General features: G+C 37.0%; 1 protein-coding gene across 1 annotated transcript in view; it reads left to right on the top strand.

Moving 5' to 3' along the window:
* Positions 1–9,444: 9,444 nt before the first annotated feature.
* The window catches only part of si:dkey-11f4.7 (piezo-type mechanosensitive ion channel component 2), a 65,824-nt gene continuing 52,691 nt past the window's right edge, over positions 9,445–22,577 (top strand). The window contains 2 exon segments of the mRNA XM_053503838.1: positions 9,445–9,508; positions 10,287–10,382. Coding sequence (XP_053359813.1) covers positions 9,445–9,508; positions 10,287–10,382 — 160 coding nt within the window.

Below are 22,577 nucleotides of genomic sequence, written 5' to 3'. Positions count from 1 at the left end.
TACTATAATTCGTGTAATTGTCAACCAGAAACTGAGTGCATACTTTTGGTTAATTTTTTTTATTATATATATATATATATATATATATATATATATATATATATATATATATATATATATTACGTTTTATGAGCTTAGATCCATTCATATTGCCACCATGCTCTTTTGCTTTCCTTTAATTAAGTCACAAATGAATATATTACACAGGGGGGTGTTGCTAAGATCTGAAGACATCAGGGACTTATGTCCCAGCCCAGAGCTCATATTTAAGGACACCAGGGGAAGCTACACCAGGAGGGACTTTTAACAATCAATTATTTTGCCAACTTAACACACCAGGGTTTTAAATAGATTAAATGTGGTAAATATACTTGTTGAAATTTTTTTTTAATCTCTTGTGGTAAATGTCCCGTATGGATCTTTTCCTTTCCTTTCTTCCTTTGGATGGGTCATTTGTGAGGAATAATTGTGACATTTGGAATTCTCTTCTGCTTATTATTCTTACTACTATTTTAAATATTGTTATATTAATATGACAGTTTTATGTATCCTATTGTAATGTCAATATCATAAGTAATGACTGCCTCATTTTCTCAGCATTTAGTAGAGTCAAATTGTTTAAAATTTGGACATACTGTAGGTGAGGTTTTATACAAACTTTCTCCTTAAATAGTTTTTTAACTTTTACTTTTCTAACATTTTTCTTGGCACAGCTGTGTAATGCAAGCAAAGGAAAAAGAACATTGAGCAATTACCATCCAAGACTACATTATTTGCTGTCAGTTTTTGACCCGTTGGGGGAAAAAAAGGTTCAAGTAAGCTGCCAATGCATTAATAACCATTTTTTAGGTTCTGTTTTTGTTTGTTTGTTTGTTTGTTTGTTTGTTTTTGAGAACTGAAAGACTATACTCTATATTGTAAAGTAACTTTTCCATTAACTAATATGTCACAGTGACATAGTGGTTACCATGTGGCCTCGCACCTCCTTGGTCGAGGGTTTGCTTCTCACATCGGTGGGACTGTGGAGTTGCCTGCTGGTACTTCAGTTTCTTTCCACTGTCCAAACACATGCAGTATGAGTGAGTAGTATGGGAATGGCTGGGGTCGAAATGTACAAAAGGCTGCCACTAGGGGGCCTCAGAGTTATTTGTTTTTATTTGTAAACCCTGTAAGGGTGTTGCGATACTGATGAGCCATGAAATTATAAATTATATAACAGTAAACTAGGGAAAGGGTCATGGACATCCAAGGCTCATTTATGACTGTAGGTCAGTAGGGACCAAAGACTCACCTAATCCGACAGAAAAGTTAAGGTGGTTCTCCAGATCTCGGTTTATTTTTTGTTCTGGAAGCTCTGTCACTAAAAACAAATGGCTTGTACGTGCAAGTGTACTTGGCAATAAAACTCTTTTTGATTCTAATTCTAACTGAGCATCCAGGGGATGTGCTGGATAACCGAGTCTGATCCATGGAGGCCCTACCCTTTCAACTTAGAGCACTTAAAGGATCTGCTACTAATGTCCTGGTGCCTAACCCTAAACATAGCACACTTACAGGGGTCTTGTAGAATCATGTTTTGAGGGGTCAGAGCAGTCCCATTTAACATTAAGCTTAATGTTTTAATGTTTTAATATTATGGCTGTCTGTGTATATTCAGTAGAACATTGCTGGTTGGAGTCCAGCAGGTTGGTCACATAACCGCCAACTCTAGGTCTCCTTCATCTTCCTGGCTTCACATTATCATTCTTGGGTTATTGAGCTAATAATAACTGAAACACTTCATTAGGAGGGTAACCATATACAGAGTGGATTTGGTAAACACTAGCAACTTAATATGGATTATCTTACCCCTCCAGTATTTCCCCAGCATATAAACACTGTGTGGTAATATTATTATGCAGAATTTTTTTTTAAAATGTCTTGTTATTATTATATAATTAAGCTGTTTCTTGAAAGAAAATATATGCTATAGTATGCAGAGTTGCTTAACAGAAAAGAATCAACATGACAAACCCAAGAACTAATTATGTTTCATTGGTTCATTTTTTTTTATTAATGTAAATAAAAGCATAACATCCACACTGGTATATTCCTGCATAAACATGCATGTCACTGTGCCATATTCTTCCTATATCATTTATTCCTAATCTTAAGGAAGAAATGCAAAGATCAGGAAAAATCAAGATCAGCATATAAGATTTAATTAATATTAGCATAATTTGGGACTATTGTTGGTTGCCTAAGATACTTCCAGAAGTCATGTTTATTGCTAATATTGTAGTGCAGTGATGCGCTTTGTCCAGTAGATGGTGATTTAGTCGAGTCTTCGAACCAGCCCGACATTTCAGTTTTTAAACATACTTGGGGTCCAAGTTTTCCAAATAGGCACTCTAGCCATAGACCACATCTGTAAAGTACTGATTCACATAATCAGTACATCTTCTTCTATTTTAAGTTGCATTATGCACGACAATTCTTTAAAACAGCAAACCTAGGTACTGTAAGCTCTCTCAGTGTGAACAGCAAACTAATCCTACTAAAATGTTGGAATTAACCCATGAAGAAGGCATGTATGATGTTAATTTCTATGCCTCATTGGTGCCCCAAACACTTTGGTGGTGGGTTCTGAATGTTTTTGTTTTTCTTTCTGTTCTTAGATTTCAGAAAAAGAACCCTTAGTGCTACTTGTTGAAATTTCCTTTTGAGCCCAGCAAAATTAAGTAAGTTAATCTTAAATATAAAAAAATAAATAAAATGTATTTAATTAATAGCCTTTTACATCGTTAAAACCTTATATGATTGCTGTGGGTTATGTGAAAGCAAGTGAAATCCTGAGTTTAAGGAAGCGAGATCTGAAATATTGAGGAGCCACTGTACTTTTCTATGCAGTAGTGTGTTGGGGAGATAGCGTTAAAAACAGGGATGTCACCCGATTGGACAAAGTGGTCAGGAAAGCTGGTTGGTTTGGAGCTGGACTCTCTTGAGGAAGTACTGGACAGAAGGACGATGTTTGGAATTTCCTTTAGGATAAGCATCTATCTATCTTGGAAGGGTATAGAATTTTTAAAAAGTTAATTAAAGCATGAATTAAATTACTGATGCACATTTAGATCGGACTGTTAAATAATTCTTGATGGTATAAAAAGAGTCTAAACTAATGTAAAATTAATCCATTATTTATATAGCCTATTCTTTCTGTGTGTTTGGTTGGCCTTAAGGGCTGGAGCCAATCCCTGGGTTAACCCTGTTACAAAAATATAGGCAATTTTTAAAAAATCATCCTAGATGATATTGAACAGTACCCGGAGTAAACAGACCAAGAATGGGGCAAACAGACATGCTTAGGCCTGAAATTAAGATTCCAAAACCCATGACTGGAGGTAGACCATGACAGTAATAATTGTGCTGCCATGAATTTAAAAGCAATACTTTTGTTGCAATATTTGTTGAACTATGATGTGACACAGTATCAATTACTGTGTTTTTTTGGTATTATTATTCTTAAACAAAGTGATGAAGAGAGTAGCTTTCTCAGTGACCAGTATGGAAACAAGTGCATGTTAGCCAGCTAATGTTTTAAATAATCCATTATATCCAGAGAGCACAGTCTATTGAATTTCTTTTGCTTGGTTGTCACACATTCCCTTTTCACCAGCTATATTTAAAAAAACTATTTTCTGTCCATCAGGATGTGTTTTTATGGTCAATGTAAAACATTGCCAACTGCTATCTCTTGTGCAAGTTCTAAGCCTTTTGTGTTGTCCCTATTTGTGTGTTTGACCCTTTCTCTGTTTTTGACTACTTTACTTTTGAAAGTGTTTGCCCTTTTGATCTCGTAAATCTTGTGGATTACTGTGTTTGTCCTGACCGATTTGACATTCTGTTTGGTATTATGGATTTTGCCTTTAAATTTTTCTTTCTTTCTTTCTTTCTTTCTTTCTTTTTTTCTATTAGTTATCTTTTCTGTTGTGCTTGTTATGGGCTCATAAATTACACAGAACTGAGATACAGCAACACACATAGTGAGTACATGTCCAGAGGTCCAGAGTGACCAAAAAGTGACAGTGGTGACATCATCATCTGCAAAGAACAGAGACCTCCCCTGTACTAAACACATTTTCAAAAGGGAACACTCTTGATAAACTGAGGCACCCACCATTAATAGTTTTCATTTAATGTTAATATGCAGACTCAACTCTCAAATTTATAGACTTGTATAGAATGCATGAATTACCTCCCAAATGTTGAGACACACAATCATAGGCCTTCTCCAAATCCACACAATTTATGTAGACTTGGTTAATATACTCCCGTTATGCCCAGGTGGAACCTGCACACTTTAGACAGTCTTCTTTACAGAAGCCAAGTATAAACCTTTCCTGGGAGGATGTGGAGTGTGATTCCCCTAAAATGGGAACACATCCTCTGTTGTTGCCTTTAAAAATCCACAATCTTAGATTTCACATGGCCCATATCTCTGCACCATTGAAAAGACATGTTAACCACACAAACCCAACGTTGTCTGGTATTTCAACATCTCTGTCTAAAAAGCCAGCATTGTGCCCCTGCCGCTCTGAACATTTGTAACTACCATATTAACATCAGTTACAATGAGGGACTCAAAAACACTAGACATTTCTGGCACAATCCCCTATAGGCAGTCATATGTACTGGGTTAAGGGGGTCCTTCAAAAATAGCACCAAAAGACATAAACATTACCCTGCAGTTGCTAAGTAAAGCTTTTGCATAGTCTCATTTTCCTTTGTAAGATGCCACACAGTTTGCCAGAACAAATTTTATACAAAAGTTATTTTCCATGTACTCTCCAAACTCACTGCATGTATGAACTTTAATTCCTGCGAATTTAACCACAGGAAATCTATTTTAATTAACAAGAAGTTTTTTGATGTTGCCAGTTGCTCATTGATAAAGACTTCTGTTTGTATCAATGCAGTCCAAGCCCTCCTCATGAATATTAAGTGGAACTGAACTGAGTTGTCACATGGGTCACAGTTGTCACTTCCTCAAGCAGACCACATGGGGCAATGCGCAGCAAAAGTGAGTCGTCTGCATATAAAGAAAACTCCAAATAGAAGTAGGGCATCAATATACAGTTCCTTCTAAAAAAAATAGCATATTGTGATAAAGTTTATTATTTTCTGTAATGTACTGATAAACATTAGACTTTCATAAATGTTAGATTCATTACACACAACTGAAGTAGGTCAAGCCTTTTATTGTTTTAATATTGATGATTTTGGCATACAGCTCAAGAAAACCCAAAATTCCTATCTCAAAAAATTAGCATATTATGAAAAGGTTCTCTAAACGAGCTATTAACCTAACAATCAAAACCGCAATCATGGGTAAGACTGCTGACCTGTCCAGGGCCATCATTGACACCCTCGAGCAAGAGGGTAAGACACAGAAAGAAATTTCTGAACGAATAGGCTGTTCCCAAAGTGCTGTATCAAGGCACCTCAGTGGGAAGTCTGTGGGAAGAAAAAAGTGTGGCAGAAAACGCTGCACATCGAGAAGAGGTGACCGAACCCTGAGGAAGATTGGGGAGAAGGACTGATTCCAGACCTTGGGGGACCTGCGGAAATACAGGCGTGTGCAGGAAATGGACTACCAGAAACAGCGGCAGAAGCACCTGACCTGAGCTACAGAGAAGCAGCACTGGACTGTTGTTCAGTGGTCCAAAGTACTTTTTTCGAATGAAAGCAAATTTTGCATGTCATTCGGAAATCAAGGTGCCAGAGTCTGGAGGAAGACTGGGGAGAGGGAAATGCCAAAATGCTTGAAGTCCAGTATCAAGTACCCACAGTCAGTGATGGTCTGGGGTGCCATGTCAGCTGCTGGTGTTCGTCCACTGTGTTTTATCAAGGGCAGGGTCAATGCAGCTAGCTATCAGGAGATTTTGGAGCACTTGATGCTTCCATCTGCTGAAAAGCTTTATGGAGATGAAGATTTCATTTTTCAGCATGACCTGGCACCTGCTCACAGTGCCAAAACCACTGGTAAATGGTTTACTGACCATGGTATTACTGTGCTCAATTGGCCTGACAACTCTCCTGACCTGAACCCCATAGAGAATTTGTGAGATATTGTCAAGAGAAAGTTGAGAGACACAAGACCCAACACTCTGGATGAGCTTAAGGCTGCTATCGAAGCATCCTGGGCCTCCATAACACCCCAGCAGTGCCACAGGCTAATTGCCTCCATGCCTCGCCGCATTGAAGCAGTCATTTCTGCAAAAGGGTTCCCAACCAAGTTTTGAGTGCATAACTGAACATAATTATTTGAAGGTTGACTTTTTTTTGTATTAAAAACAAATTTTTTGTATTTTCTTTTATTGGTCGGATGAAATATGCTAAATTTTTAAAATAGGAATTTTGGGTTTTCATGAGCTGTATGCCAAAATCATCAATATTAAAACAATAAAAGGCTTGACCTACTTCAGTTGTGTGAAATTCTAATGATTATCAGTACATTACAGAAAATAATGAACTTTATCACAATATGCTAATTTTTTTAGAAGGACCTGTTAGGTATGGTCTCAGTCATGTGAAAAATTAGGACACCCTATGAAAAAAATGTCTTAATATATGATTACTTACACTATATATGATGTCTTACATACATACATGTCTTAATATATGATTATTTATGTTAACAGTACTGAGAGGTTAAAGTAATTTAACTTAACAATTAAAACTGAAGAAAAGTCTTTTTAATATCTTCTGTAAATGTAATTCTACAAAATGCATATTCTGAGGAAAAATGTAGGCCACTCTCATATTTTTTCTAACTTAAAATGGCTCAGATCACACACAGGTGGATCACACCAGGTGCACATGATAAGTAGATCATTGCTCAAAAAATTATAGCAGCCTATGTTTTTGGTAAGGGATTTAAAAAGATTTTAAAATCAGTCATTCCACTGTCCAATAGTCTACAAGTGGAGAGCTTTTAAAACAACTGCCAACATGGCCAGGTCTGGTCATCCTAGCAAGTTTACTCAAAGAGCAGACAGCAAGATGCATCACGGGACCTACAGCATGCTCTGGCTACTGTTGATGTGAAATTGCATGTCTCTACAATTAGAAAAAGACTGCACAAGTTTAACTTCCATGGGAGGCATGCAAGGAGGAAACCTTTGCTCTCTATGAGAAACATCAAGGCCAGACTGAAGTTTGCCAAAGAGAATGTTAAAGACCAGGACTTCTGGAATAATGTTCTTTGGACAGATGAGTTCAAAATTAAATTATTTGGACACCAGAACTGAGGACATGTTTGGTGTAAACCAGGAAAGAACCTCATACCATTTGTGAAGCATGGAGGTGGAAGTGTGATGGTTTGGGGCTGCTATGCTGCAGCAAGACCTGGCCAGCTCACCATCATAGAATCCACCATGAATTCTATTGTGTATCAGGGGTGTTTAAGGAAGATGTGAGACCATCTGTCAGAAAATTTAAGCTGAAGCAGAACTGGACAATGCAACATGACAATGACACAAAACATACCAGTAAATCAACCAAGGACTGGCTAAAAATGAAAAAATGGAGAGTCCTGGAATGGCAGTGTCAAAATCCAGATCTTAGTCCTATTGAGTTGAGGGTGACTTGTAATGGGCTGTACATGCAAGAAACCCAGCAAACATCTCACAGCTGAAAGAATTCTGCATTGAGGAGTGGGAAAAACTTTCCTCAGACCGATGGCAGAGACTGGTAGATGGATAAAAAGCGTCTCACTGCAGTTATTTCAGCCAAAGGGGGTAACACTTGCTATTAAAGGGTAGGGTGTCCTAACTTTTTCCTCAAATTGGGATTAAATATCCATATATTAAAAAATGTCATAAAATACCCAGATTTTTGTAGGATGCCCTTTTTCTCATGACTGTATATGTATATTTTGTCCAAACATACCAATTCACCATAAACCTTTATGTTTGGACGGTGCCTTTCCCTACTCACTGGTCTGTTGGCAATGAAATGACTGGTTGCCTTACTTTTCAGAGAGCCCTAATTTCTTATTTATATTTTTGAAAGGAATAAGGTTGTCATAGTAATCTTTAAATGAAACACTGGCATCAATAATCACACCAAGATCTGCTGCACACAATGAAACACAAAGGCTATCCCGAGTTACCCTTTAATCAGAAAGCTTACTAGCCACATGAGGTCCAATTACCAATACTTCTATCTTGTCTGAATTAAGTAGAAGGACTTTAATAAACATCCAGTGTCTAATGTCCTTTACATGTTCCTCAATTTTAATGAGCTGGTGTTTCTCATCTGGCTTTGCTGAAACTTACAGATGTGTGTTATACAGTATTTATTATGGTGGATACTTGTTGATAAATGTTATTTTCCAGAGTAAGCATATATAAAGAAATCAGCAATGGGTCTAAATCAGAACAATGTGGAATACCAAACTTTACTTTAGTATACTCAGAAAAGTCTCCATTTACATCTATAAACTGACAACAATCAATCTATTGCAAGGGGTATGTCCCAGTAACCTTAATCTTTGGAGTCTTTTTATTCCATAAGATAAGAAATTCTCTTTGTTTGACCTCTCAGTTTGAAAAAAAAAGAACACAATGACAGGAGGACAAGTACAGGATCAACCTCCAAAATTGACAAAAGGAGAGAAACTTGTCAGACGGGCTGTTAAGAGAACAATAGCAACGTTTTGGGAGCTGCAGAAACATCTGTCTGGTACAGGCCACCTCTTTCAAGTGACAACTCTTTAATATTCTCAAACAAACAAATAATCGAATAAACACTTTTGATCTCATTTTTCTTTTTTTTTGTTTGTATAAAGCAGAGAGATTATCCTGGATAATAAAAATAAGTGTTATTAATTTCCCTGTAACCTTGTCTTTTATATTTATTGTCATACAAATTTAAAGAGAATGTAATCATGCACAATGTACAGTGCAGATCACTCAGCAGACTTAGATTATTTGACTTCATGATGAAGGTAATATTATTTTTTTAATGCATTAGAGATTCCCTGAAGAAATAGGGTCTTAATAATTTTAGTTAGGCTGATCTGTTTAGTGCTTGACTACATGCACAACCTCTATGTATTGATTACCGAGGTGAGACACATTCTATTATCCTCAGTGTGTTATATTTTCACTCGAGCACTCAGCTGCACTATTACAGCGGCAGACGTCAGTAGATAATGGTCAAGCCTCTATGAATATTAGATATGCTTCCTCCTATAAAAGTTGATAGCATGATGGAAAATCTTACAAATAGTTTCTGAATTGCTCAAGCAATCGGCTCAAGCAATATTAGCAAAAAAATACATGTTGTGCATATTCTGTGCCACAGGGGATAATGCTTTTGTAGGGATTTACTGTAACAGCTGGAGTTTCCTTCCAACTGTCCACTTTAGAAATCAGCGAATGTGGACTCTTCTGCAAAAACATGGCAGGAGATATTGTAATCGGAATGCTTTATAATGTTGCCTTACCACTGGTTTTACTAACAGGTAAGTGAAATTCAACTTTGTACTCTCCTAATATATTTTTTTTACTGTAAAAATGAAAAAATGAAAAAATTTAGGTCAACAATTAATATATAGTCCCTAAGTAATACAAATGTATTTAATTAATAAAATTATTTGTAATGTGTATTCTGAAGTGCTTTTTATTAATATTTACACCATGGAAAAAATTTAAGCAATGTGCACTTAAATGTCATCTTTTTATGTAAAAAGACCTTAAATACCTTTGTTTGCAGTGATATAGACAAAGTATTTTTTTCTTTACATTTAAATGCAGTTATATAATTGTTTTAATGTCCATGTAAATTAAAAAAAAAAAAAGGCTCTAAAAGCCAACCATTTTACATTTGTGCCACCAAATAAATATTTTTGGAAAATATTTACTATTTAAACATCTATGATAAGTATTACTGTAATTTATTTGTTTGTTACTTTGTTTGTTTACATACATAAAAAAACATTTTATGTCCTTTTAGATATTTTGGATAGTTTACAACTATTCATAAAAATCCACTCTCAAGACCTCACCATTTAGTATTAAATTAGTCAAAAGTGTGGAAAAACGTACATGCTTGTATTAAACATATTAACTGCATGTTCAGCCTTTTCATTTGGCAGGTGTTGAGTTTAAGGAAAAGATGAATATGATATTAAAATCAAGGACCAAATTCAGACCAAATTGTTTTTAACATCTGTACACATTAATTGTACTGGATTTTATTTTTTAATCTGTATTCTGTATCTATATTGCATATTCACACAGCAATTGCTTTTCGATACAATGGACTTTCTGTGGTGTATCTGCTGTTTCTGTTGTCTGTACCTCTTCTACCAAGCCCTGCTCTGTCCTCCATGAAGGGTGAGTAAGCAAGCATACTTTCATAAAACACAAATATAATTATAAAGCTTGACTCAAACACAAATTATTTATTGAAACACTTGGACATATTAAAATATCTGCTTTTTCAACATCTATTTTACGTTACATTAATTATCAATGAGTTTTTAGACTAGGTGCTTTTTGTGTCCTGAAAATCGACCTTGGGTATGTGTAAGTGTATATTTGAAAATTCCTATTCGTTTTAAATGCATTACATTTAATGCATTTTGTAATTGTGTGTGTGCACGTGTGAGTGATAATATTATATTTGGTCTGTTGACAATTTCTACATAATTAATGTAAATGTAGCGTACGGTACTGTGCAAAAATCTTGAACAATCAAAGTCATTGAGCCACGCCACATCTCTTCTAATCAAATTCAATTAAATTATATAGACTTAATAAAAAAGGGAACAAATGTTTTACTGCAACAGAAAGCACCTACTGCAACCGCCTAAAGATACAATTAAAAAATTGTCTGTTTAGATAACAACCTCAACAGCAACCTCATTTCCCCTTTTGTCCGTTCAAACAACTCAGCACTCAGCATCACCAGTGCACTAATAACCAGTTTGATCATCTGTCCTCATCTGCTGCTGTTTCTTACTGTTTCATGCCTTATATTAAATGGTTTTTGTGCGTGAATGATTCATAGGTCACTGCTGGTGTGGCTGAGGGACAGGGGGCTTTAGGGAGCCAAGAAGGTCAGCCTGGAGGACTATTCCTCAAGTTTTCAAAATAAAGTCTGGCTCTTTGGAAGCAAAATATAAATGATATACTGTAAAAGTATCAAGATATTTTTACAGTATTGTGTATAACAGTAAGAACAATTTGTGGCAGCTAAATATTTTTTTCTGCACATTGCACACTGTGCTGTTGTTTTCACTGTGTAGGGCTGTAGATATGGAGCAACATTTTTTAATCTGTAGTTCAAAAAAGGTGTAGGCTACTGTATATCTGTGTCTATATTGGCAGTGATGTTTTATTATACAGTGGTGTGAAAAACTATTTGCCCCCTTCCTGATTTCTTATTCTTTTGCATGTTTGTCACACTTAAATGTTTCTGATCATCAAACACATTTAACTATTAGTCAAAGATAACACAAGTAAACACAAAATGCAGTTTTTAAATGATGGTTTTTATTATTTAGGGAGAAAAAAAAATCCAAACTTACATGGCCCTGTGTGAAAAAGTAATTGCCCCCTGAACCTAATAACTGGTTGGGCCACCCTTAGCAGCAATAACTGCAATCAAGTGTTTGCGATAACTTGCAACGAGTCTTTTACAGCACTCTGGAGGAATTTTGGCCCACTCATCTTTGCAGAATTGTTGTAATTCAGCTTTATTTGGGGGTTTTCTTGCATGAACCGCCTTTTTAAGGTCATGCCACAACATCTTAATAGGATTCAGGTCAGGACTTTGACTAGGCCACTCCAAAGTCTTCATTTTGTTTTTCTTCAACCATTCAGAGGTGGATTTGCTGGTGTGTTTTGGGTCATTGTCCTGCTGCAGCACCCAAGATCGCTTCAGCTTGAGTTGCCGAACAGATGGCCGGACATTCTCCTTCAGGATTTTTTGGTAGACAGTAGAATTCATGGTTCCATCTATCACAGCAAGCCTTCCAGGTCCTGAAGCAGCAAAACAACCCCAGACCATCACACTACCACCACCATATTTTACTGTTGGTATGATGTTCTTTTTCTGAAATGCTGTGTTACTTTTACGCCAGATGTAACGGGACACGCACCTTCCAAAAAGTTCAACTTTTGTCTCGTCGGTCCACAAGGTATTTTCCCAAAAGTCTTGGCAATCATTGAGATTTTTTTTAGCAAAATTGAGACGAGCCTTAATGTTCTTTTTGCTTAAAAGTGGTTTGCCTTGGAAATCTGCCATGCAGGCCGTTTTTGCCCAGTCTCTTTCTTATGTTGGAGTCGTGAACACTGACCTTAATTGAGGCAAGTGAGGCCTGCAGTTCTTTAGATGTTGTCCTGGGGTCTTTTGTGGCCTCTCGGATGAGTTGTCTCTGCGCTCTTGGGGTAATTTTGGTCGGCCGGCCACTCCTGGGAAGGTTCACCACTGTTCCATGTTTTTGCCATTTGTGGATAATGGCTCTCACTGTGGTTCGCTGGAGTCCCAAGGCTTTGAAAATGGCTTTATAACCTTTACCAGACTGATAGATCTCAATTACTTTTGTTCTCATTTTTTTCTGAATTTCTTTGGATCTTGGCATAATGTCTAGCTTTTGAGGTGCTTTTGGTCTACTTCTCTGTGTCAGGTAGCTCCTATTTAAGTGATTTTTTGATTGAAACAGGTGTGGCAGTAATCAGGCCTGGGGGTGACTACAGAAATTGAACTTTTAACTGTGATAAACCACAGTTAAGTTATTTTTTAACAAGGGGGGGCAATTACTTTTTCACACAGGGCCATGTAGATTTGGAGTTTTTTTTCTCCCTTAATAACATAATCTTCATTTAAAAACTGCATTTTGTGTTCAATTATGTTATCTTTGACTAATAGTTAACGGTTTTTGATGATCAGAAACATTTAAGTGTGACAAACATGCAAAAGAATAAGAAATCAGGAAGGGGGCAAATAGTTTTTCACACCACTGTATGTGTCATAAATAATGTTCCCCAAAACATTTTGTAAAGTTTTACCAACACATCCAGTATTAGAGAGGCAGACATGGCAGACATAACATGGCAGCATGTTATTACTGTATTAAATGTTAAGTGAAGCTGCCAACGTGAAACAGGTACACGTGTAATGGATGCGATTTGAAGCTGTGGTGATTTGTACCAGATGTTTCTGAAGGGCACCAGTAGTGGTCTACAGGTGATGCAGAGTCTGAGGCAGAATAAAGGGTTAACTGACAACAGAGGTGAGGCTAAGGGATACTGGTTCTGAGCTGGATCTGGCTTAAAAAACTTTTTTTTTTATTGATTTGTGGTGGCTGTTTTGCAGTTGCATAGTGTTTTTGTTCCTTTATACTGTTGAGTGTAGAGGTTTTCAGTACTATTTGTTCAGCCAGCAGCTGTTGGTCCAAATGGGTACAAACATGAAGGTGAATGCATACTTATGTTAATTTTACACATGTAAATTTAAGCTTTGAAAGATAACCATACTTTTAATAGTCAGGAGAATTAACACATATCAAATCCACAGCTGAGTAGAAAAATCGGGAGAAAACTCAGTCCAAGCTTAGTTTGATGTAAAAAATAAATCATTTTCTGACCAGGTACTGTAGCACCAGTGATAATTTAATTTGAAGGTGTGAAAGTGTTGAAAGATCTCTCAATATTTAAAGCAGCTGCACATTTTTTTTTTTCTGATTTATTGCAAAGGGAGCAAATATTTAAAGAGAATATACCAGGAAGTGTGTTGGTATGTTTGATGTTTATCATGTTTATGTGCATAAAATGTACTGTACATGGTGAAGTCAGAAGTTTGGAAAATTTATTTTGGGATTAATTTTGATGTTAGAAAGTCTAATACAAGTGTATATTTTTATTTAATTTAAGATTAAATAGAAATGAAATAGTATGGATATAGATAGATATAGATAGATATTTTATCTGGCATTTGTTTTTAAAAGTAACAATGGGGCTATATAAGGGCTTTTAAAAACGTATAAATAAGTTGATGTGTAATTCAGTGCTTTTTCTTCTATTTACTCAATTTCATAAAGCAACTGTAATAAATTGTTAATGTAATTACATCTGACACAATCACTAGTGTAATTACAACTGCACATGCTACTGTATGTTTTATGCCTTATTATAAGATTCACAAATATGTTTGTATTTGTAATCTGGTTGTATTCAGTGGTGTAATAGGTAATCACTGTCTTCCACCGATCAATACATACCATTAAATTAAAGAAGTGCCCTTTGCTACTATGTACTTTGTAAAGAGACAGGTCCATTGTGGACTCATACATTTTTCATCACAGCATAATTACAGAGTGGAATTAAGAGCTGTGGTGTCAGCAATTTCCTTTTCATTTTCTTCTCTAAAATTTTTCCTTAATCTTTATCCTACACTTCAGTTAGCTTTTCCATTTTATTTATTTTCCATTTCATTTACTTTTGACTTTATTATATATTGTATATGTGTTTAATATTATTTAACATAAAAGCTTTCCCTTAAAGAAATTCCCTTTCCCTCATGGGAAGCAATGAAATGTCTTTTCCGCTTTAGATGCCTGTAAATATTTTCTCACTCACAAGATGCATATGCACATTATCTCTAAGGTGAATGCTGATTAAACAGCAATATATTTTAGATGCATTGACTGGGTCTTCAGTAAATATGATAATGGATATGGCAGAAATGATATAAAGCTTTTAGTGAAAATCCAGTTATCGGAAACACATTTGCTGTTTCAGCTAAAGTTGTATATGAGCAGAGTTGGTTTTCTGCTTAACAAACAAAAACTAAACACTTGTCCCAATAGCAACCTCCTTTCCTTGTCCATGTGGAAGAAATAACGCCTTTTCCGTTTATTTTCTGTGAAAGCACTGAGTTTATTTTATATTAATAAAATATAAAATGTAAACATAAGGAACGATGCATGTAATATAAAATTTTAACTGGTCTTAAAGGTTCTAATGTTGACTCCAATGAATTGACATATTTTTAAATATCTAAAAATCTTCCAGAAGTGAGGCACCTGTCTGTGCGTACACACCACCATTCACAAACTCAACTTGTACATTACAGGAACTCTGGTGGGAGTTATTCCCACAAACCCTTTACAATCCTGAACTCACTCCAATCCATTTCCACATGTTTGGGCTATTAAAGGAGTTCCTGGGAGGCCAGTTTTCAGCATACTGAGAAAACCTGCTACCTTGATGGTTTCCAAGCCCTAGTGAAATGCTGGAATGAGTACAATAGGAAGAAGTTATGTAGAGAAATAAAGGTATTTTTGACTCTCATAATTGAAAGACCTGGTTTGACTTGAACACCCCTCGTAGATTGCTCTGGTTCATATCCTGGTGTGTTAATATTGAAACAGTTCTGGTGTTTTTTTGGTGCTTGCTTAATCTCAGGACTTTCTTGAGGTCAAGACAAATGGTGATTGATGCTTTATAAATGATACTTACAGTAGAGACCAAGCTAGAATCTCTTTCCTTCTCTGTCCAGGATATACAGGGTTTACAGAAAGTAGAATATGAAAACCGTTCTTGGGTGATGACATCACTTGTCTCCAACCCTTTACCAAATAAGGAATTATGCTAGATGTCGGCCACCAGCCTTCTTCTCATATTTAGAACACAGGGGAGTTCTGTATTGCTTTTTGAGCGCCATAACATTAATTCGCAATGACATAGTACATCCTGAAAGCTTTATTTAAAAAAGCATTGCCAATTAGTAATCACTTAATGGCAGGAAACATGAAAATATGTAAAATTATCTCTGCGAGCAAAAGTTTTTTTTCTTACCAAAACAGAATTAAAGCTGCCGGGCAAATAAGGTTAAAGGCCAATAGCTTTGGTGGCGTTCTGGGTAGCTCAGCAGCCAGAACTAGTTCAAGCAAGTAGTTTTTGGTAAGTTTCTTGAATGGCTATGTGGTGCCCACACTGCTGCTGTTAAACTGTACTAGGAAAGAGATGTCACTTGGTGTAAATAAGGTGTTGTGTGCTGCAATTCTGTGAAATGTTTCCATATCACAATAATTTGAATAAAACAGATCGAGTCCTGCCCCAAGGCTTGATGTTTTGTGTTTTAATGTTATGTCAAAAGTGTAAGCATGGGCAAACAGTACAATTACTATTAGCTAACAAGAACAATGGGCATAGAAAAAATGAGGTGGGTAGTAAAGCCAAAAAATGTACTCAAGTAAGAGTAGCTGTACTTCAAAATAATATTACTCGAGTAGAAGTAAAAAGTATTTGGTAATATTTTTTAGAAATGATAATAATTATATATAAGATTATATATGTATACTGTACAGTGGAGCAAAAAAGTATTTAGTAAGCCACCAATCGTGCAAGTTCTCCCACTTAAAAAGATGAGAGAGGCCTGTAATTTTCATCATTGGTATACCTCAACTATGAGAGACAAAATAAGAAAAACATCCAGAAAATCACATTGTAGGATTTTTTATGAATTAATTGGTAAATTCCTCGGTAAAATAAGTATTTGGTCACCTACAAACAAGCAAGACTTCTGGTCCTTACAGACCTGTAAGCTCTTCTTTATGAGGCTCATCTTTCCTTTACTTGTTACTTGTATTAATGGCATCTGTTTGAACTTGTTATCATATAAAAGACACCCGTCCACAACCTCAAACAGTCAGACTCCAAACTCCACCATGGCCAAGACCAAAAAGCTGTCAAAGAACAACAGAAACAAAATTGTAGACCTGCACCAGGCTGGGAAGACTGAATGTGCAATAGGTGAGCAGCTTGGTGTAAAGACAAGCAAGAGCTCACCCGATGGGGTCACAAGAACTGTGAGCAAAAATCCCAGAACCACACGGAAGGACCTAGTAAATGACTTGCAGACAGCTGGAACCAAAGTAACAAAAGCTACCATCAGTAACACACTGCACCGCCAGGCTCTCAAATTCTACAGTGCCGGACGTGTCCCCCTGCTTAAGCCAGTAGATGTCCAGGCCCGTCTGAAGTTTGCTAGATTGAATTTGGATGATCCAGAAGAGGACTGGAAGAATGTCATATGGTCAGATGAAACCAAAATAGAACTTTTTGGTAAAAACTTAACTTAACTTGTCGTGTTTGGAGGAGAAAGAATGCTGAGTTGCATCCAAAGAACACCATACCTAATGTAAGGCATGGGTGTGAAAACATCATGCTTTGGGGCTGTTTTTCTGCAAAGCAACCAGGACAGACTGATCTGTGTAAAGGAAAGAATGAATAGGGCCATGTATTGTAAGATTTTAAATGAAAACCTCCTTCCATTGAAGATGAAACATGGCTGAAAAGTATTAGGATGAAATTTTGTTATTGAACACATACTTATTTTCCACCATAATTTGCAAATAGATCCTTTAAAATCCCAACAATGTGATTATCTGGATTTGTTTTTTTTATTTTGTCTCTCATAATTTAAGTATAATGAAAATTACAAGCCTTTCATCTTTTTAAGTGGAAGAACTTGCACAATTGGTGGCTGACTAAATAGTTTTTTGCCCTATTGTATATACACTCAACAAAAATATAAATGCAACACCTTTGTTTCTGCTTCGATTTTTTATGAGATGGACTTAAAGGTCTAAAATTCATTCCAGATACACAATATTATCATTTCTCTCAAACATTGTTCACAAATCAGTCTAAATGTGTGATAGTAAGCACTTCTGCTTTGCTGAGATAATCCATCCCACCTCACAGTTGTGCCACATCAAGATGCTGATTTGACATCATGAGTAGTGCACAGGTGTACCTTATACTGCCCACAATAAAAGGCCACCCTGGAATGTGCAGTTTTTTGCTTTATTGGGGGTCTGGGGACTCAAAACCGGTCAGTATCCGGTGTGACCACCATTTGCCTCATGCAGTGCAACACATCTTCTTCGCATAGAGTTTATCAGATTGTCAATTGTGGCCTGTGGAATGTTGGTCCACTCCTCTTCAATGGCTGGGCGAAGTTGTTGGATATTAGTGAGAACTGGTACACGCTGTCGTATACGCCGGTCAAGCACATCCCAAACATGCTCAACGGGTGACATGTCCGGTGAGTATGCTGGCCATGCAAGAACTGGGACATTTTCAGCTTCCAAGAACTGTGTACAGATCCTTGCAACATGGGGCCGTGCATTATCTTGCTGAAACATGAGGTGATGTTCATGGATGTATGGCACAACAATGGGCCTCAGGATCTCATCACGGTATCTCTGTGCATTCAAAATGCCATCAATAAAATGTACCTGTGTTCTTCGTCCATAACAGATGCCTGCCCATACCATAACCCCACCACCACCATGGGCCACTCGATCCACAACATTGACATGAGCATTTGCCCACTCAAGTCTGTTACGGCGACGAGCTGAAGTCAGGTCAAGACCCCGATGAGGACGACGAGCATGCAGTTGAGCTTCCTTGAGACAGTTTCTGACAGTTTGTGCAGAAATTGTTTGGTTATGCAAACCAATTGTTTCAGCAGCTGTCTGAGTGGCTGGTCTCAGACGATCTTGGAGGTGAACCTGCTGGATGTGGAGGTCCTGGGCTGGTGTGGTTACACATGGTCTGCGGTTGTGAGGCCGGTTGGATGTACTGCCATATTCTCTGAAACGCCTTTGAAGACGGCTTATGGTGGAGAAATGAACATTCAATGCACGAGCAACAGATCTGGTTGACATTCCTGCTGTCAGCATGCCAATTGCACGCTCCCTCAGTGCTTGTGGCATCTGTGGCATCTGTGAGACAAAAGTGCACATTCCAGGCTGGCCTTTTATTGTGGGCAGTATAAGGTACACCTGTGTTTTACTCATGATGTCAGATCAGCATCTTGATGTGGCACAACTGTGAGGTGGGATGGATTATCTCAGCAAAGCAGAAGTGCTCACTATCACACATTTAGACTGATTTGTGAACAATGTTTGAGAGAAATGGTAATATTGTGTATCTGGAATGAATTTTAGATCTTTAAGTCCATCTCATGAAAAATCGGAGCAGAAACAAAGGTGTTGTGTTTATATTTTTGTTGAGTGTATATATATATATATATATATATATATATATATATATATATATATATATATATATATAATATATATATATATATACTCACCACGAGATTGTACACTAACCGCAAGATCCCACTATTAGCAGCATAGATTTATGGGCGGTCTCCAAAATTAGAGAAAGATGCAGAAACCTTTATGTGCGCATGCGCAGTGAGTGTACACAGGATGGATTCAAAGGTAGAATGAATTTATATAACACCGGCTGAAGATGTGGATATTGTTATTGTGGCTGATTGGTCATGTGATTATTGTTGCTGCATCTGATTGGTGAAACAGTCATGCGGTAGATCCACCGGCTGCATGTGTAGAATAAATGGTTAGAAAAGTAACGAGTCGAGTGTAGCTAAATGTAGCGGAGTAGGAGTAGCGTTTCTTTCTCACAAATCTATTCAAGTAAAAGTAAAAAGCATGGTGCAGTAAAACTACTCATAGAAGTATTTTTTCCCCAAAAAGTTACTCAAGTAAATGTACAGTAATGAAGTAAATGTAATGTTACTATCCAGCTCTGGAAAAGGACAGCACTGTACAGACCATTGCAAGTTCTAGTGTGAATAAAGTGTATTAAAAGGTATTGGTGAGTATAAACAAACATGGTGCTTGACAGCCATAATGAACCTCAATAAAGTACAGTATTTTGTTTATTGTTTTAGCAGTCAGTTCCAAGGAAAGTAATGTGCCAGAGTTGCAAAGGGAGTGGAATGGAATGGTGTTCTTACGTTGGTGTCTACGTTGGTGTCAGTCCAGTCCCTGAGTATTGAGGACCTGATGGGTTGTGGAAAGAAACTTTAACACAGTCTGGTTGTGTGGGCCCAAATACTTCAGTTCCGTTTGCCAGATAACAGGCGGGTAAAGAATTTTTGTAGGGGGTGCGTGTGGTCTTTCTCAATGCTGTTGCAAATACAGAGTGACGTTGCAAATACAGAAAGTGATGTACTGTAAATGTCTATGATGGAGAAAAAAGAGACCCAGATGATCTTCTCAGCTGTCCTTATTTTCCACCTCAGGGAGACAGTGCAGTCAGTGATACAGCAGACAGTAGGTGGAAGATGGGTTTTTCTCAACTTTTGCTGAAAGCAGACTGGGATTTCATTGGTTTGGATCTGGTGTTAAGAGAAGAATTAATGTTCTTCGCCAGATGAGAACCGACAAAATTTGGTGCTCTTAAGATCGTCACAGATCTCCTGAAGGCAAAAACCATCTCTTGTGTTTTGTTTATGTTCAGAGGCAGGTAGTTGGCTCTGCACCAGCCTGTTAGCCACCATACCTCCTCTCTTTTTGCTGACTCGTTGTTCTTGCTGTCATTGCCAAACTTAATGTTGTGGTTAAAGCTGTGCATTGTTGCACAGGCGTGTGTCAGCAGAGTGAACAGCAATGAACACCTACCTGGAGGGTTTAATGGTTTAGTGTGGTGGTAGTGTTAAGGGTTTCATGGTTTAGTGTGGTGGTAGTGTTAAAGATGCTGTTCCTGATCCAGACTGACTCTGTTTTCCCAGTCAGAAATTTCAGGATCCAGTTGCATAAGGAGGTGTTCAGACCCAGGAGGCTCAGCTTTCTAATCAATTCCTGAGAAATGTTTATGTTAAATGCTGAACTGAAATGTATGAACAGCATTTGAATGTATGTGTATTTATTGCCCAGATGTGTGGGTGCCCGAGGGCGAGTGCTGGCAATAGCATCATCTGTTGATACATAATCTGCAGGGGAGCAGGTTTGTGATGTGCGTCATGAGTAGCCACTCAAGTTATTTTATGATGATGCGTGTAAATGCAATGGAACAGCAGTCCTTGAGACAGGACATTGACATTGTTGGGAGATTTTGAAGGTGTGTGTGAGCACCTCTTTTAGATGCTGTCATCCTCTGAACACTCTGCCAGTTATGTCGTCTGGTCTAGCAGTCTTCTGTGGGTTGATATTTTTCATATAGGAGGTGTTGTAATATACAGTGCCTGGTTGTTAGGAGGGGAGTGGTATTCCTTGCTGCAATAAGATTGTGCACCTTGAATCGAACATGGTGGTGTTCAGCACATTTGGACCATGGAAAAAAGTAGACCAGTATGGTCCAGTACTGTGTATCGCTTAAAGATTCAGTGGCAGTATGCACGAAGGAGGGTAGAGCAGCTGTCTGCCAAAACCCACTTTCAAAAACAGTCGCAGTAGCACTTTTGGTAAAAAAAATTAAATAAAAAATAATTAGCTAACTAGCTTGTAACACAAAGGTGAATCTCAAATCCAGTGTCTACACACTGTTTATTGTACATAAAGTTAGTAAATGCGGCATGATGTGAGAGCTGACCAAAAATTCCTAGTGCAATGCTAAGAACAAATAAGTCACATGTAATAATTAATAAAATGCATAAATGAATAATATTTATAAGTGAAATGCAGTCAAACCTTAAAATACAATTGTATTTATGACAAAGTGACAACAGTGCAAATAGTAGTAATTGACCAAGAACTGAATTGGGAAAAAGGTTCACAGCATTTGGCAGATGCCCTTATTCAGAGCGACTTAGATTTTTTATCATTTGACAAAAAATGGATTCTGAGCTGGATTCTCAAGGACCCAACAGTGGCACCTTGGTGGTGGGTTTGAACCTACCAGTAACAGTAGTCCAACACCTTAACCACTGAGCTACTTCTGCCCTCTGAAGACAAACTAGTTGGAAAAGTATAATAAACAGGTGAACAAAATAATGACAAACTAGGCAATAATCTAATGACAAGACAGGAGTGACATGAATGAATCAAATAACAAAATGTTCATGGATTGTAATCAAAACAAAACCTGATTTGTGCTGGAAGTCATTCAACACGTGCCAAAAGAAATAACGTGTGTACTAATCATTAAGGGCTATATTCACCATGTGATATACTATATACAAACTGGGTACTCTTACACAGTAGTACTTGTGCCCAGAGACGTGTCTTTGAGCCTGTCAGATTGTAAATATGAATCTAGTGTTATTGGAATTTCCTATACACAGCTTATCTCTGACTTTTTTATCCTTTGAATGACATTATTATATGTCTATCTTAAACATGGTCCTTTCACTGTGTCTCAGTCTTATTACATGTACAGTATGTGTCCAATTTTAGTAAAAACCTTAAAAACTTTAAAAGGAACTTAAAATTCCCTTTTGTAGAAAAACTCAGTTACAGGTATGAGAGTAAAACACATTATTTCTTTATATAATCCCTTGCTACGCTAATGCTTCTCTCCTAGCATTTCAGCAGTGCTTGAAGTCCCAGTTTGACTTGAACGGCTATTGTGTTTCTCTCTTATTTTAATTAATTTTAGTGCAAAATTGTACACACAATATTAACATTTAATATGTCAAATGTAAATTTTTTTTAAGAAAAAAGAAAAAAAAAAAAAAAAGATTAACTGCATGGGTTGTGGACCATTAAAGCCCATATTCCTAAAGAATGTGCTTTCAGTTTTAGCCAACATGCTGATTCA

Source organism: Clarias gariepinus, chromosome 9 (assembly GCF_024256425.1).
Source record: "Clarias gariepinus isolate MV-2021 ecotype Netherlands chromosome 9, CGAR_prim_01v2, whole genome shotgun sequence".
NCBI classification, from domain to species: Eukaryota; Metazoa; Chordata; class Actinopteri; order Siluriformes; family Clariidae; genus Clarias; species Clarias gariepinus.
Note: the sequence above shows the minus strand (reverse complement) of the source record. Positions and strands in the feature narration are given on the sequence as shown.